At 46.6% G+C, this 16,881-nt stretch overlaps 2 protein-coding genes across 2 annotated transcripts in view; one reads left to right on the forward strand and one right to left on the reverse strand.

Annotated features, from left to right (window-relative positions):
- Positions 1-11,325, forward strand: part of T265_00496 (hypothetical protein) — a gene marked incomplete at both ends in the record, with an annotated part of 37,258 nt that extends 25,933 nt beyond the window's left edge. Inside the window, 3 exons of the mRNA XM_009164300.1 lie at positions 6,896-7,111; positions 8,781-9,116; positions 10,640-11,325. Coding sequence (XP_009162564.1) covers positions 6,896-7,111; positions 8,781-9,116; positions 10,640-11,047 — 960 coding nt within the window. The remainder of the gene's footprint in view (positions 1-6,895; positions 7,112-8,780; positions 9,117-10,639) is intronic.
- Positions 11,326-14,951: 3,626 nt separating this feature from the next.
- Positions 14,952-15,503, reverse strand: T265_00497 (hypothetical protein; the record flags this gene model as incomplete). Its single annotated transcript, XM_009164301.1, has 2 exons — positions 14,952-15,204; positions 15,247-15,503. The coding sequence occupies 2 exons, from the start codon at positions 15,447-15,449 to the stop codon at positions 14,952-14,954; spliced, it is 456 nt and encodes a 151-aa protein (XP_009162565.1).
- Positions 15,504-16,881: the final 1,378 nt, after the last annotated feature.

Consider the following 16,881-nt stretch of genomic DNA (forward strand, 5'->3'; position numbering starts at 1 on the left):
AGCCTCCGAATGCCTTGCACCTCAGGACAAAACTAATGTTCTTCTGCAACAAGCGACTAGCCGTGAGTCAAACTCACTAAACTGAAGGAATAATGAGTTTTGCGTTGTCAACCTTTAACTGGGTATTGCTACCACTCTAAAGTTAGTTTCACGAACACGAAAAATGCTTCCCAATACGCTTAATCAGTTCTATAGAGTAAACTCTTCCCAAGGGTGCTGAAAACCCTTCAACAGCCCACGACCGGTTTGGCTTTTCCTCTTTGGGCTTATCAGGTAAGCGCGGTCCTCGAGTTTCCGTCAACATTATGGTCTACTTGAACCCACATTACAAGAAATTCGAGAAATATACTCATTCGCATACAATTTGGTCTCTGCGGGAGACGCACCTGGAACCCAGCTGAATGTATCGTCTATTATGTTCTTCAACTGAATGTGCCAAACATGTTTCTGTTAGTACGATATCCGAAATGTTGCAGTGTATTTTTTGTGACGCAATCTTACTACGAGGTATTCAGTTGAGTCTCCCGAATAAACCAAATTGCTGTGCAAATGAGTGTATTTCGCGAATTTCATACAATTTAGGTCCAAGTAAAACATAAGATTAACGGAAACACAGGGAGTACGCCCACCTGATCGGACCAAAGAGGAAGGACGAAACTGGACGTGGGCTGTCCGAGTTTTCACTAACTCTACGATTAGTTTCCTCCAGGGGAATGTACTGCGAAATTTCGGATATCATACCGGCTGAAACATGAGGCGTCCTTTGTGCAGCACACTGAGCTGAAGATCATGATAGGGAGATTCAGCTGGGATTTAGTTACGTCTATTGTTGACACTTTGTTGTATAAATGAGCCCACTTCGCGAATAGACCGTGCCTATTTTATCATAGCTGGGTATTTTTTATTGTGTAAGGTAACGGTCTTGTTGCAAGACAATTGATGACACCTATCTATTTGTCTTAGTGAAAGAGAATGCTCGTGATATGTCTTTGCCTATTTTGAACAGTTGAAAGCATCAGACAACTGTACTGTTTGAAGAACCCAGTGTCCAAAAATGCATGGCTAATCCCAAGTCGCTCAGCCGAGCATGCGCACGTGGATGAAATGCACTTCAAATCTGGTGAACAGGTTGCTATGTAAGAGGCAAACTTTCAGGCACTCCGGGAGGTTTAGCTGGGTTTCAAATGAGTCTCTAACGGAAGCCAAATTAGCATGCAAATTAGTGTATCTGTCAAACGCCTAATCACTGTTGTGCTGTTCGGCCAAAGAGTGGTGATGTTCGGGAAGCGAAATCTAGCAGAATGATTAGCCTATCTATCGTAAAACTTGACCTCATTGTCGTTAATCGCTGATGGAACCCATGAGCACTGTTGCTGATTCACTTTTTTTTCGGGTACTCGTAATCACTTCAGAAATTCTCAAATCAGCTACCCTTCCTGACAGTTAAGCCTGGTGCGCGCAGACACTGCAAAAAGAAGCCATACTCCACGAGTGCAATTGATATTCAACATGCTTAGTAACAATTGTGTGATATAACTAACACGGCTGATACAGTGGTGCACCCGGTGTCGCCAAGTGGTTAGAGCGCGAATTTACTGACCACAAGATCCGTGGTTCGAACCCGACCTCTGCCTTTCGACTTCCCCTGTCTAGGCTTGGGTAACCTGGCAGTATCCCAGCCCTCGTGCAACCTTCAGGTGGCATGGCAGTTAGGCATCGAAAGGGTGCAACAGCTGAACAATTTAAAAAAATATACATTTTTTGTCGCCACTGTTCACCCATGCCACCCGAAGGGAGCACGAGGGCTGCGAAACTGCCAAGTTGTCTAAGCTTAGACAGGTCAGTAAATTCGTTGTCTAACCACTGAGCCATTTCACCCCCCCCCCCGGTGTCACCGCATATCAGTCAAAAGCGTGAAGAGCTGAAAACTTCCGGGAGGGATCTGTCGGATGCACGGTACTGTGTAATCACGGGTTGACTGACGCGCCGGGTATTTAGGACGACTGGTGAAAACAGTCCACTTGTTTCAAAATGTCCAGACGAGTTTCGCATTGTACTCCTTCTATGGCAGTCATTCGGAACCATCGTGAGTTTACATCAGCGATTGTTGCAGGGTGGGTCCAGTGGTGAGGGTCACGGGGTACGACAAACTGGATTTTCATCAGCGAATACCTATGATGCCAATCTCCCATCCCGTAACCATGTTGAACGGAATGGATGAATCAGTTATTTTTTGTGGGCGTGTAATCAAACATACATTTCCTTTACTCATTTATTCGCCAGAAAGATCGCAACTCCTAACTGCCTTGTTTATTTCTTCTCGTCCGAAAATGGAATATATGCCGTCCGGGCGACCGTCAAACGCCTCTTTATCGGACGGATTAATCTCATCCTATTAGTGAAACTCGGACCAGTGAACCCCAAACGGATTGGCTGACCGGGTCGTAGTGGATTTTCTTTGCTTCAGTTAAAACCCCCTCTTTCCCGACTGATCAGTCAGAACGCCCTGAATACTAGCACAGAACTACCTGAGTTGTTTTCGTCGTAATCTCGTGGACCCTTTTGCACACCCAAGCATCGGTTTCAACCGGGTTAACGAAACGAACAACCAAACGCATTCAGGTCCGTAATTGAACAAGGCGGTTTTGCAAACTGAGCGATCGTAGCCTACCCCCAATCCATTTTACGACACTACCGTCGGCGTTGCATACGAAGATATCTAACGGGGGTAGGTAGAGCGCTTATCACAAACCAGGCCACAATCGTAACCTGTGAGCTTCAAGAAATGTTCAATATTACAACCAGAATGCGTGAAACTCTCTGAATCGTCGACCTATCCACTTCTCCAACTGGTTCGTCGCTCTCTCATTTGCGTTCATCTCAGCTTGTACGACACATCGGGTAGCATTGATAAAAATTTGTTCGGTCTCGCTCTTTCCCCCAAAAGACACTATTTAGCCATTCGATGAGCTATTTCAGACGCGGCTGTTTAGGGTGCGACTGAGTTACCATAGGCATCTGTCCTAGCATTGTGATGCTCTTCAAAAGTGATTAGCATGAATTGGAGAAGACATCTATTTATGGGACAAAGTTTGCAACCAGTTGGGATGTCACCACTTCGAAAGCTATGGTTAACATTCCCTGGTTTTTTATTGTAGGACAGTGTCTCTTCTTTGACACAAAAGTTTCTTCAGGATAAGTGATCAGGTTACCAGGTTGACTGAGTTCCAGTCAGACAGAGGAACAATCAACAAGAGCTCTTTTGACGAACACACTAAACCAGTGTCATCACCATCATCGGCAGCTTGACATCAGTGTTCAACACAGACGCTTCACTGCCGTGCGACCATGATTTATTTGAAAGCCTTATTGTAAAGAAAAAAATAAAGGGGGACGGGGAAGGGACTTAGTGCTAGCTTACCACAATCATTCCGAGGTGCCTGCACCTCCAGACACTCACTCAGGCAATCTGAACCAGAATGCCACTGACATCGGTTGACAGCCATATCTCGTAGTGTCTTCAACCAGGCACAGTGAGGATCATGCGGTCCCCATCCTGGAAGGCGAGTAGCAGGTGTTTCGTGATCTCCTTCATACTCCTCTGCCAAGTCAAGGGTTGGCCACCACTCTATTTACGCTACTCCGAATTGGACATGGGAAACAGCACCCTCTTCGGCAAACGATGATTAGGCATACGCAACACATGTCCCAACCAACACAGCTTCCAGGCCACAATCGTAACCTGTGAGCTTCAAGAAATGTTCAATATTACAACCAGAATGCGTGAAACTCTCTGAATCGTCGACCTATCCACTTCTCCAACTGGTTCGTCGCTCTCTCATTTGCGTTCATCTCAGCTTGTACGACACATCGGGTAGCATTGATAAGAATTTGTTCGGTCTCGCTCTTTCCCCCAAAAGACACTATTTAGCCATTCGATGAGCTATTTCAGACGCGGCTGTTTAGGGTGCGACTGAGTTACCATAGGCATCTGTCCTAGCATTGTGATGCTCTTCAAAAGTAATTAGCATGAATTGGAGAAGACATCTATTTATGGGACAAAGTTTGCAACCAGTTGGGATGTCACCACTTCGAAAGCTATGGTTAACATTCCCTGGTTTTTTATTGTAGGACAGTGTCTCTTCTTTGACACAAAAGTTTCTTCAGGATAAGTGATCAGGTTACCAGGTTGACTGAGTTCCAGTCAGACAGAGGAACAATCAACAAGAGCTCTTTTGACGAACACACTAAACCAGTGTCATCATCATCATCGGCAGCTTGACATCAGTGTTCAACACAGACGCTTCACTGCCGTGCGACCATGATTTATTTGAAAGCCTTATTGTAAAGAAAAAAATAAAGGGGGACGGGGAAGGGACTTAGTGCTAGCTTACCACAATCATTCCGAGGTGCCTACACCTCCAGACACTCACTCAGGCAATCTGAACGAGAATGCCACTGACATCGGTTGACAGCCATATCTCGTAGTGTCTTCAACCAGGCACAGTGAGGATCATGCGGTCCCCATCCTGGAAGGCGAGTAGCAGGTGTTTCGTGATCTCCTTCATACTCCTCTGCCAAGTCAAGGGTTGGCCACCACTCTATTTACGCTACTCCGAATTGGACATGGGAAACAGCACCCTCTTCGGCAAACGATGATTAGGCATACGCAACACATGTCCCAACCAACACAGCTTCTGGTGTTGGATACATTCTTCAATGGCAGTACCCGTTGCACAACCGAAAACGCGCTTTCTATTCGCCAGTGTCGAATGTCTGGTCAGAATTCTTGTCTATTGTGGGCTTCACTCAATCTGGATAAACTTTCTAGATCATTGCCATTTTAGTTCTTCGTCCATTTCTGCATCAAGGATGGTTACTTTCTTCGGTTCTGAGAGTTGTTCATGGTAGAACAGCGGGTTCTATGACACCACAGTGGCCTCCTCTTGAGGGGGGAGTACTTCCTGATTGGTCTGACCTGTTTGCGCATTGTGAATTTCCATACCACATCACTAAGCTCTATGGTATATATTCTCTGTTTTGAGTTAGAATAAAAATCCGGTTAACCAAAGCTTACGCTGCCGCTGTCTTCAATGGCTTGACCAGAAGCTGGGAATTGATCAAGCTTCTGGATGGGACGTGTCAACTTCATGAGAGTTGCTCGATTCGTAGTATTGAAAAACATTTTGCAAGCTAGTCTTCCCAAATGATGAAATTCATTGTGGCTCAACATCGAAAGTGGTTTTACACTTCTTTGCTGTTCTGGCCCCTAGAAGAGAGGGTTTCACTTTGGATTGAGCTTCTCTACGTTGCTGTCATCGACGGCAACACCAACGACCTTAAAAAGGGACACAAACTTGTATCCATGGATTTTGGATCAGGTAGTGATCGCATGGTGGTTGCACCTGTGGCTTAACGTAGATGAATAGTAGCTCTCCACTGTGGTGATGGCTTAGCGACTAGGTGATAGTTTTTTATGCGTATCGTTTTGGGATCCCTCTCTGAGGAGATGTCGGCGACCAAAACTGCTGATTCAGTAGGTTGTGGTTTTCGCGCTTTCGTGATAACTTGATCTTCTCCTAGGCTGTTTTGACCCAGTGCATTATATTCACTAATACTGAATCCTCAGATTAGTACGCTGGAAGTCCTGCATTGGGAAGATTTGCACATCTAAACTAGGATGAATTTAGAGTTATTTCTCACTTGCAGTTTTGGCTAAAAGTCTAGCAGAACAACCCACATGTTTTGTCTTGCAAACAGAGTTGGAAGACAGGTCGGAGGACGGTAAAATGACCGAGCATCGCTGAATATGGTCAATGCGGGTTCACCGCAGGCTTTCACTCATTCACAATTAGGGTCGCGAAGTTAGCTACGGTTGAGCCAGCATTTTGTGCTAGTTGTTACGTGTGTGCAAATGAATCGATGACTGCAACAACTGGTGAGTGCTATGTTTTGTTGGTCAAAATAAAACGAAATTGATGAGTGTGAATGACGTCAAAACTATTTGAACAATCGTGTGTCGTTATATGTATGTGGAGAACGGTTTGATTGGACCGTGTATCCATGGACCGCTAACAATGATCGAAGTTTTCCACAAATATACAGGTGAATGTACCAGCTGGGAGGACAAACTGTCATAGCTAATTGAACCCCTGGAGGTTAAGTGAGTTCCGTTGAGGTTACTTGGAGAAGTGAATTTTCATCACTTAGTTTTCAGAATTAGAGATTGACATGTGCCATGTAAGTGGAAGATAGCCGTTATTAATCGTCACATGATGAATGGACGCAACTCCAACTGCCATATCGCCTGTAGCCCTATGGAATCCGAGCGCTGTCTATCTATTGGGATCCGCTCACCGACGCTCTGCATGCCGCGTTGACAAATCTGAATCAGCTGGCATATGAGTGCAACCATGGTGGCTGTTGCACGTAAATGACGCCGACAGTTTGTAGCGACTCCACCTAACGTGATCCACTGGCGAATCATAGCGATCATATGCTACGGGTAGACAGATGCGGCCAGCAGTAAATGTGAGGAAATTGCTCCAGTCCCGTTTGTTTGGTCTGATTGGGAGCTGGTTTCACACACAAAGTCGATTCATTCTCTGCGTGAACATAGTGTAGCCATCTAGTCAAGATCTCCACCTGTGTTGCCGAGATACGAGCCAGAGTTGTCGCTTCTTGTCTGCCTTCAACCTCCCCATGCATTTGTTATATGTTTTCCTCTCATTGACCTTCACTGCCGTGCTTGATCTTCAGTACACTTGTTCCTATCGCGTTTGGTGAGGTGTTTGTGCAACAAGTAGTCAGTCAGTCAGCTGGGTATCCGGCGTTTTTGAATGCTGTCGAAAGACAATAAGTGCCAGTGCGTCTACCTCTTTGTGTTCCCGCGTAGATCATACTGTCTCCGGAGACCCGAACCCTATCTGGCTTCGAGGACCTAATTGAACACGAATGGGTGCGTGCTGGCTATCCTTTTGCCCCGGATCCTTCCGACTGGTACGACAGTTCAGTCTCTAACGACTACGACAGTTGTGCCAGCTTCGCATTATTCCTTGACTGCGTACATCAGCTGCTGCTCCAGTTTCCTGTGGATTTTGGGTTTACTGAGGTAGGCGATTGAATGATGGACGCCTCCGCTTGATCCATGCCTTAGTTTTGGATACTATACGCTGTGCGGTAGCATCCAGACTGCACCTTCAGTGCTCACTACACAATCCCTCCCACACTTCAGCCGGCATCTACAGCTGCATTAGGTATAGTTAAACTCCTAAACATGATTATCAGAACGCTCTTATCTTCTACAGTGATCACCTTGACGTTACTCTAATCAACCACTTTTCTCATGCCTACGTAACCGCCAACTTGCCACCTATATTCTTCACATTTTCGACTGCGTAGCGAATTCATTTATGTGCTCCTTTGCTTTTCAGTTGCCAACAGCCTGACACACCAATTTCCCGTTATCCAAACTGCTCCAAACTGAATTCATCTTCTTGACATACCTACTTATAAAGTCACTGAAAACTCCCCGACAACTCACTTTAGTTTTCAAATCTTTGTGGCTAATCAGGTAGGCATAGTCCCTGAGTTTCCGCCGTTATGCCAAAGTGGAACATCAACTGACAAATTAGGGTGCTGATGAAGTTGATAACAGGCTACTCCGCTTGTCATGCACAAATGAGTGTATTTCATCACTTGCCGTTGATCCTTTAGATGGAATTTGTTAAAACCGAGCAGATGCTGCCTTTTGTGCACTATATTTGGTTAGGATGACATGTTTTGACAGATTTTCAATAATCACCTAAAAAATCCACACATCTGTGAACAAATGATGTGCGCTTCAAGGTGGTTGCAAGCAGGTATGGGGTTCGAATCAATCTATCTTTGTATATTAGTTGAGCTTTTCACAAACGGCTTGCTCCAACCAGATGTGTGCTTTGAAGTTATGGTCGAGGGCAGATCTGCCGTACGTTGATTAGTGGGGAGCCAAGCCGATATCAGCACATTTGAAGCCTTTTTCTGTTGTATGTTTCCCCCGGGAACAGTGCGAATTAAGCTTGGCTATCTACGAAGGTTGCCGAACTTAATGTACCGCGCCTGGCCGTTGAACTTAACGGTCACCTCTGACGGCACACGCGGTCTTCACCTCTAAGTGGTGTTTATCCTCGTTCACTGAAGTCTAAGCAGTCGTCGATAAATCGTCGTGATATTTTCACACGCACTCAATTCTCGCATGTCACACTGCTTGCACTTTAATGCTAATAGGCCAGTTTTATGTTATCATCCGATTCACGGTATTCCATGTCAGCAGCTGCTATTTACTGCGCAGTAGTCATGACCGGATTTGACAGAAGCGTGTGCTGGTTATGTGTCACTGTAGCACACAACTAATCTATGTGATAAGTGTTGCCAAACTGTCTTTATTAGAGCGACCGGTCAAGTAGTGAGCTGGATGATTAATCAGATGACATAAAAGACGAAGCCAGTCACGGCACAGCCGTCAGTATCTTCTAAAAAGCTTAAATCATCGAAGAGATAGTGCCATTTTGAGTACCGGCGTTTGCATTCCAGTTAACAAGCTAGCAAACACTAGGCCACTTTCAAATCGCAGCAGTTTGGCACGATCGTCCAGCTTCCTGCGAGTACACTAGTGGTGTCTCCCCACTTTTGTTTGACATGTTTGAGCGACTTTTTTGCATTGTGATCTCCCAAAGCATGTTACTTGTTCCTCACGTGATGAGTACTAATTTTTGGGAGTAGATTGAAAAGTTCATCAGTTCGTCTACTTTCATCTCTTTCTAAACAATACCTTCGTCATTCCTCTCCCCTTTTCTCCCACCGAGGACTATCTGGTGTTCCTCCTGGACACGGCACTGAGTCGCGGCGGTGGCTTGCCCCCATTTGCAATCGAGTTCTCCTGTTCATGTGATGCAGCACGATGCGTCAGTAATAAGGCCAAGTCACCCAGACAAGTGGCTCAACAATCCGATGAACTTTGTCGGAAAGGTGTGCTTCGTAGCTTTCGTGACTGGGCAAACGTTCTTACTGATCGAGGGTTGGCGTTACTGCCGAACTGGCGGTATTGGTGGTACTGGCATCTGAATCCGACAGAAGTGAGTGTGTATTCGCCGTACCGTCTCATGGTGACAACCGGGTCGTTTTATGTGCTGCATACAGTAGAGCGAATAAGCGAAAACGTCCCCCCTTTTTCTTCTCTGTTATCTCTCAACTCCTGTACTATCCTACTTAACAATGACTCTTGTGTAGACCTTAGCTGTAGACAGACAGTTAGAGACCTGTGAAATTGATGCGTCGCACACTACCGCCCACATCCATTGCGCCGCATTCGCTGTGCAGGTTTCCCTCTTTCTAATGTAGTGCTTTACTTGAGAGCTCCTAGGTAGCGCTGATAGTGTGCGCACTCTGTTGCCTGGTCTGATGCGTCTCTGAAACCCGAATACAGGACTCAAGCACAGTTGTTGTGTTTATGGTACCCTGTCCATCTGGATGCTACAGACTGCGAAATTCAATTGATCCCGTACCTGCTGCAGCGGGTTGTGTCGGCGTTGGTGTAGCCCAAAAGTCGGGGTCTGAGACCTCACTGTTTGGCAGGATACCTGCGAACAACCGACTCTGTGCTGTCCAGCTTTCTACTTCACTGATCGAAACATTGAGTGCTGTTTGTTCATCGTGTCTAGTTATGTACCAGCGAACTGTAGCTTGGATTTATTGAGACACTGGTCAAGCACAGACCACCGTCTTGTTCATCATGAAGAGCTCGGATGTAGTCATAATTGCAGGAAATTCCAATATATATACAAGCGTTTCAGTCCCTTAGAACCAATACCCTGTTGGCGTGTTTAGCCTGAACCCAAAACGCAATGATAATGAGGAACGTCTTTTGTAAATTGGTATTGATCGCCAATTGTTTCTCGATACTGGGTGGCATTGTGTTGCCTGACGTCCCCCTACCACTTCTCAAGTCCGCACCGAGCGCAGTGTGCCTTTTAGTTCCACTTTAGTTCTTTGATGGGCGACCTGGGTCCGGTGAACGTTAAAAGACCTAGTTATATCCTAGAGATAGGTACGATAAAAACCTTGGTACCCTTGACTTCCTTCATACATTACGTCGATAGTTATATCACTGCGAAAATGCATCCCACCCCGTCAACTTTATCAAAACATTAGGATCTTGGTTGACTGCAACCCGAACTGCCAGTTCCTCTTTAAAGTTGGATGTTTCAAAGAAGTTCAAATTTATCTACCCAATAGCACACAATCCCACCAAACTTCACATGGTGTTTTTTCAACTTAAGCGCTGAATCGCGCTGTCCTACCTGACCGCTGTTTTTTGGTGTGGTGCCATTCTTTTCAATACAAGCTTGCGCCTGTAGATCTAGGGTAAAATCTTGTTTGTATGTTATATGCTTAACGGGATGAAAAGTATTTTCCATCCCAACTTTGATGCTTCAAAAATGTCGGTAACAAAAAACCGACTGGTTCAAAATGGTCGCATGTTAAACTAACACATATAACCAGGCACCACCTTCTGAATCGCCACGATACCTACCTGGTAACCTTGGTTTGCTCACCTTGTCTGCTTATCTTTTTACTGCCTTCCCCTTCAATTCACCAGATAAAGGATACAGATCACGCACTGATGTCAACTTTTTCACCACCTTTCCGAATAATGCCTGAATTGTTCCCGACCGTGTCACCAGCCTCCTACCTTCGGTGTTGGGTCCATGGTTGGTTCCGCTGGAATCGTTCGTTACGGTTGGCCGCCGGTGGAGGCTACGCGTTTGGTGCGGCAATCTCTCGCAGCCTGCTTGGTCCACCTAAAGATGAGCCAGTAAAAGAACTCCATCGAACTAAAACCAGCACCTCACCCTACACAGGTTGGCTGTCCGACGAAGCCATAGAGGCCGCAGAATCTCTTTTTGATGAGAACTTTTTGGATTTTTTGAATTCTAATTCTGTAGCTCCTTTGATCCGACTGGTTTCCGACTGGGAGCTCTTGCCAGATCTAGCTTCTCAACCCTAGATTTTCTCTTTTGCGCTCCTTATCTGCCTCATGTTTATACTTTCCGTCGCTATCGAGCGATCAAGTGAGCAATCTCAATTTTTTTTAATCTCATTTTTCTGTTATATTTCAATTTCCCCATGAACCGCCGCTGAAGTCAACTTAGAGTATTGTATATTGCATACCTTCACTCGTGTGATAACCTGTTCCTACACCCTACTTTTTATATCTTTATATTGTAAATTCTGATTTCGAACAACTCAATAATGCTGATGGAGAATTTGAGAAACTGACTTCAGTCACACAGTACTTGCACGGGAAGTGCTTCAGCCCATGATTTCGAAACCCGCAGCCGAGAGGGTTTGAAAACAGGTTGGCTTCACTGGAGCCCCTGCTAGTATGACCCAGCACAATACACGAACGCCATCTGTGGATAGTGTGGTACTTTCAAGAGCTGTTAATATACTTCCCAATCATAAACACCATAAGTGTTGACAGTGGTGTTTCACCGTTTTGCTAGTTGTGCTCGGACTGGGGTGCCAAAACCTAAGCAGGAGAACAACTAGGAGTAAAAAAAATCGTTCGGTTGCAACACCCTTTCGGTGCCATCCAAAAGAGGTGCGAGGGCTAAGACACTGAAATTCCCAAGACCGGTAGAAGCTAGTCCATATGTTGTGACTGGGTTCAGGCCGCGTACCTCCCATTCAGAAAGTTCACGGCTTAACCACTAAGCTATCTGGATCTCTCAACCGAGGCTCAAAAGCCTAAAGTAAGGCAGCTGGCGAATTTCCGAATCACACCAAAGTAGTACAGATTCCTAGGCCGTAAGTTGCCGTAAAAATCCCAACGCCCTCGAGGATCAGGGCGTTGACCAATGTGTGGGACTTTGGGTGTCAAACTGAAATCTCGGATAGTGCTCGGTGAAGTTACAAGCGTACACCAGCCGTCCCGTCATGACTGAGCTCGGCATCTCAGGGTAGGTAGCGAGTAACTACTGTGGTTGCAAGTGAATCCGTTGTTTATTATGTAGTGCATCAAGCTTGTCATTTCGGCTGCGTTCTGCGTAAACATAGACAGCTGCAGTTGAGGACCAGTATGTCTGATTTGTTGCTGTTACTAATGGCTACGCCTTCGACTCGTGTGGTTTCTTATTTTCTATTCACAAATGTCGTAAACCTGTCTTGGGAGAATCACAGTCCCGCAGTGCGCATACCATCATTATCGTGAAACATAACGTTAGTTTTCATAAAGGGTGTTTACTGACTTCCTAACATATCATTTGCGACACTACCAGGGAGTACAGGTTCAGACAGTAGGAGATATGAGACACTACCTCAATGGCCTAAGCCCAAGCTAGCGGCCGTTGGGACAGACTACCAAAGAAGCATGTCCCCACATATATTTCAACCCCATCGGAAAGGACCAGCAGACTAGACGCGACCACTGACCAACCCGGTGTTATATAATATGGCTGTCAATGGATCCCGCACCACGACCCGACATAACACGGAGGCGCGCGAAACATCGCAAACGGCAGAATCGTTCATTTATGGTAACCACCAGTTGAACTGCAGGGCGAAACGGAACCCTCACAGTAGTTCTGCTGTATTGATACGACGTATTCAGCCGGTAGTGGAGAAAGGCTGCAGCTGGAATACACACTATTAAGAAGTCTGGGGACAATAGTACAGAGCTGCTGCCAATGCGACCCACGAATGTGCTTAGCGTTGCGACGTGCCATGGATTCTACAAGATATGGCCCCGAATCGGTTTCAGAGTTGATCATGTCTAGCCCCTAAGCCTCGTCCGAAACACAGGATAGTAAGTAACCCTCCCTGTTAAAGCGTCCGAAGCTCATCCAGCCTGCTCGAGAACTCTCTCAGAATGTCACGACTATAAGTCTAACCTTGTCTGATTTGAGCTGCGTCACTGAGTGTGAAGTGAGATTCATAATAAGAGCAGTTACGAACTAGCGGTTTTCGTTCACCGAGGAAGTCGTAGCCACCAAGTTACTCCGAATTTCAGTTGAAAGTGTTCACTTTCAAGCGCACTGCCGCCAAAAAACGTACTGCCCGAAACGGCTCAATTCCGCGCTCACAATTCTTCGGTTTGCCGAATGGAGAAGACGTAGCATGATAACACTAGAGGCACGTCTGCATCAAGGCTTCGGAAAACGGGTTGGGTGACAGTTAATTTCGAGTGTCAGCTACACGATTCGTGTCACTTTGCGGCACTCAGGGGGCCCAAGCCCCGTGTAGGCCAACTCTGCCTCGCAGATTGCAGTCAACGGAAACGACTTGACGAGACACGGAACCCCTTCAAGTAGCGATAGTTACAAAGCCGTTCGTAAAACACAGGACTCCACAAATATGAAGTTTGACACGCTCCGAGCAACATCGAGAAAACCGGAAAAAAGGACGTCAGAAAGACATATTAGGAAGAGGGATGTCGCGAGATGAACACCATAGACGAAACCAAACAGCACGATAGGATACTCAGTCGAACTCTGCATGAGTTGCGGTCGGGAGCGTCCCTTGACACAACTGCGTTTCGCGTGTATATGAAGAGAGTTGGTGTCTATCATCGCCCAACTTTCTGAATCATAAATCGTTGCCTGGAAAGGGCCCGCTACAATTAGTTTCAACCTTTTCAGTGGTCCATAAGGCACTCCAGGACCGTGAAACAGGCCACTCGGCGTTCCAAGCACACTGATTGCCAGCCTGCGGGCTCAGATTCCGCACAATCTTCAACTCCGTTAAACCTCCACCGTCTACCAAAGCCCGCAGGCTTCTGCCGTAAACCTCCGAACGCGGTATCGCACCCTCCCAGCTATCGAAAATACTGCCCCGGATCCTGGGCTCGACGGGCCACACCTAGTAAAAAATCGCTCAACTGTATCACCACTCCGGTGCCTAGCTGCCAGGCCACCTGAAGGAGACACGAGGACCGGGATACTGCCAGATTGCCCAAGCCTAAACAGGGGAAGTAGGGAGGCAGAGATCCGGTCCGAACCACGGACCTTCCGGTCAGTTCGCGCTCTTATCACCTGAGTCATCTCGCCCCCCACGATATTATGAGAAACCTCGGCTAGACAAACCCTGCGAAGATGCCAATACTCCACGACGGTCCGGTCGGGGCACCTTTCCACACGCTACCAGTATTCAAACGATACTGACTGAAAGTACCGTCCTCAACGTCACGTTAGAAATAACCGAGGCAGACCGTAATCTCGACGCAGGTAGCAGTAGTAGTATTCCAGTCCCGTGGCGGATTTACCCAGGTAAGTAGTCACGAATTGTATTTACAAGGCGCCTCCTTAATTGAAAAGACTTCGTAAGAATGACGAATGGACATATATTTAAATGCATGCGCAATAAGTTAAATAAGAGGATTAGCGGCTGCGGCTCCTGGAGAAGCTCCTACGGCCAGACGGTGACCTGAAACAGAAATAAGGCGGATTAATACAAAACCCAGGTGACTCCTAAGCACACATCAGTAGCGCACCATAATTTACTTACAGTTCATACCGAAAGATGTGCTGATCGACTCTGCAGAAATCTCACTATGGTAGTCATCAGTTTACATGATGTACTCGGACGGCTGTCTGTAGTTACGATGCAGACACCGACGGATGACGGATGGGCGTGGGGAGAAATCTATGGCTGAACTGAGGTTAACAATTGCAACTGTCGCTCCACGCTATCATTCCTTCTGAATGGACGTCAACGGCTCGAAAGCAGTGTTGCGTTGTCGCACCGCTGCTCAAAAGTGGTCAAGTGACATTACGGGCGTTAAGTCGTAAGATGTTTATACTCTCGGACGTCCACCGATCTATGATGTCGTCGACGCTCGACCATACTGCAACACAATCGCAACGGATGCGTCAGATGATCAGACGAGTGACGAAATACGAATGTCTCAAAATTTACCTCGACCGTCTGCGACGGTTATCCGGGCGCCCAAAAGCGGGCCCACCACCTCCATTGCGCCTTCGGCAGTCGTAGGCATAATGACCTCGTTCTCCGCACTCGTAACATCGATCAGAGGGATCGAACGGCCGACCTCGCCTACCACCGAAATCCCGTCCACCACCATCCCGAACGCCACCTCGAAGCCACGGTTTCTGACGAGATTTCCCACTGCTAAGTTCCACGCGCGCTCTCACGCCACACATGACGCTAAATATGAGTTAATGAGAAGACAGGAACTCAATGACCTACGTTCCATCCAACTCACGAACGGCTTCCTGTGCATCTGCCAAGTCTTCAAACTCAACAAACGCAAAACCTGGAGGATTTCTTGCAACCCATACGTTTTTGAGGCGTCCGTAGTCACGGAAGATGCGTTCAATCTCGCGGTCTGAAGCCTCTCTGGGCAAATCACCAATGTACACCTTAGTACCGTAGTCCCGACCGCGCGACATGTTGCGAATAAAATGGCGATGACTGACCGACCAAAACAACCGACCCAACAGCAGGCATCATTCACGATGATGCGACTAAGTATGAGCCCACTCACAAATGAAAATCGAATGCCAGAAGGTATCTATACTTCGTACGTTTTTCAGCTTCCCAAGATCGTCGCGCGTGTTACAAATATATAACCTATTCTCATGGATTTCTGGCGCTCAGTAATCGCACAATGGAATGGGATTTTCGAAGGCTATGACGTGCCACGGGTGGACTAAAGTAACCGAATAACTCAGCTGAGAGTACCAGTCCAAACTTTTAAGCCTCCGGAAGACTCAACGATGCTGGGATGTCCGCGCAAACTCAAAATAAGTCAACCATTCGCGACCTATTTGGGGATAAGTCATCTGTGGTTGTGACAGGCGTACCGATAAAAATAGCCAAGGATTTCGACACAGCTATCGAGTGTTTTAAGCTTTTCTATGCTGGTCAGCACGGGCTACATCGGGCGCACGATATTCATCAAGCGCATACCGAAACCATGATAGTGCCGTTGGGTGAATTAGTGTTTATGGACAGAACATGTAAAACACACCATAGGGCGACCGGTGCTCCCAAGTCCTGGTACAAATTAAACCGATTGGGATTGTCCTGTGAGTGCATACAACGCGTTCTGCCGGGAACTGTTAAGAATGTGGGGAACTACGGGCGAACCAGAGACTGTATGGCGGTCACATTACCGTCATCACGACGCCGTACCTGGGTTCGTGGACAGCTACATACACGAACATCCGGGGTGAGTCATTAAGACAGCCGTGCCTACATCGGGACTCAAAATGGGGGAGTCTGAAATGGTTTGTTATAATGTGTGTTAGGCTGCGGCTCGAACTAACAGGCAGCCAAAAGTGGTCACAATTCCTAACTGCCGCAGTGAGACCAAGCCATCCGATATCAAAAACGAGAATTGATATCCAGATTCAGGTAATAGGTATTTGGTCGATGCGAAAGGGTGTGCGAATATGTGACTATGAGGGTTCCGCATTGGCGTACTCGTGCGCAAATAAGGTAGCAGGGTCATGAGACCAAGGAAAAGTAATTGCCTGATGGTCTTGCGTGTCGATACAATGAGGCGACCTCAGAATAGTTTGGTTACAATTTAAAGAAATTCCTGGAGCTTTGCATATTGAGTTTCCTCTGAGGTGTATTTAGCGAGCCTCTGTTAGCGTTTTTCCCTCTGTTGTCAAAAAAATTTTCGATCCTCATTGGGATTGTCCGGTATATATGCTACAGCCACGGTAATTTCAGATCGAAAACAGAGGCTTCCGATAACAGTTGCTTCTATTTTACTTTTCGCATCCTGCATTACGGAAGGTGGATTATGAAGTTTAGCATACGGTAAGAATATATTTCGAGAGAGGACATGCAGTCGAAGTGAGAGTTGTCAAC

Source organism: Opisthorchis viverrini, assembly GCF_000715545.1.
Source record: "Opisthorchis viverrini unplaced genomic scaffold opera_v5_5, whole genome shotgun sequence".
Taxonomy (NCBI): domain Eukaryota; kingdom Metazoa; phylum Platyhelminthes; class Trematoda; order Opisthorchiida; family Opisthorchiidae; genus Opisthorchis; species Opisthorchis viverrini.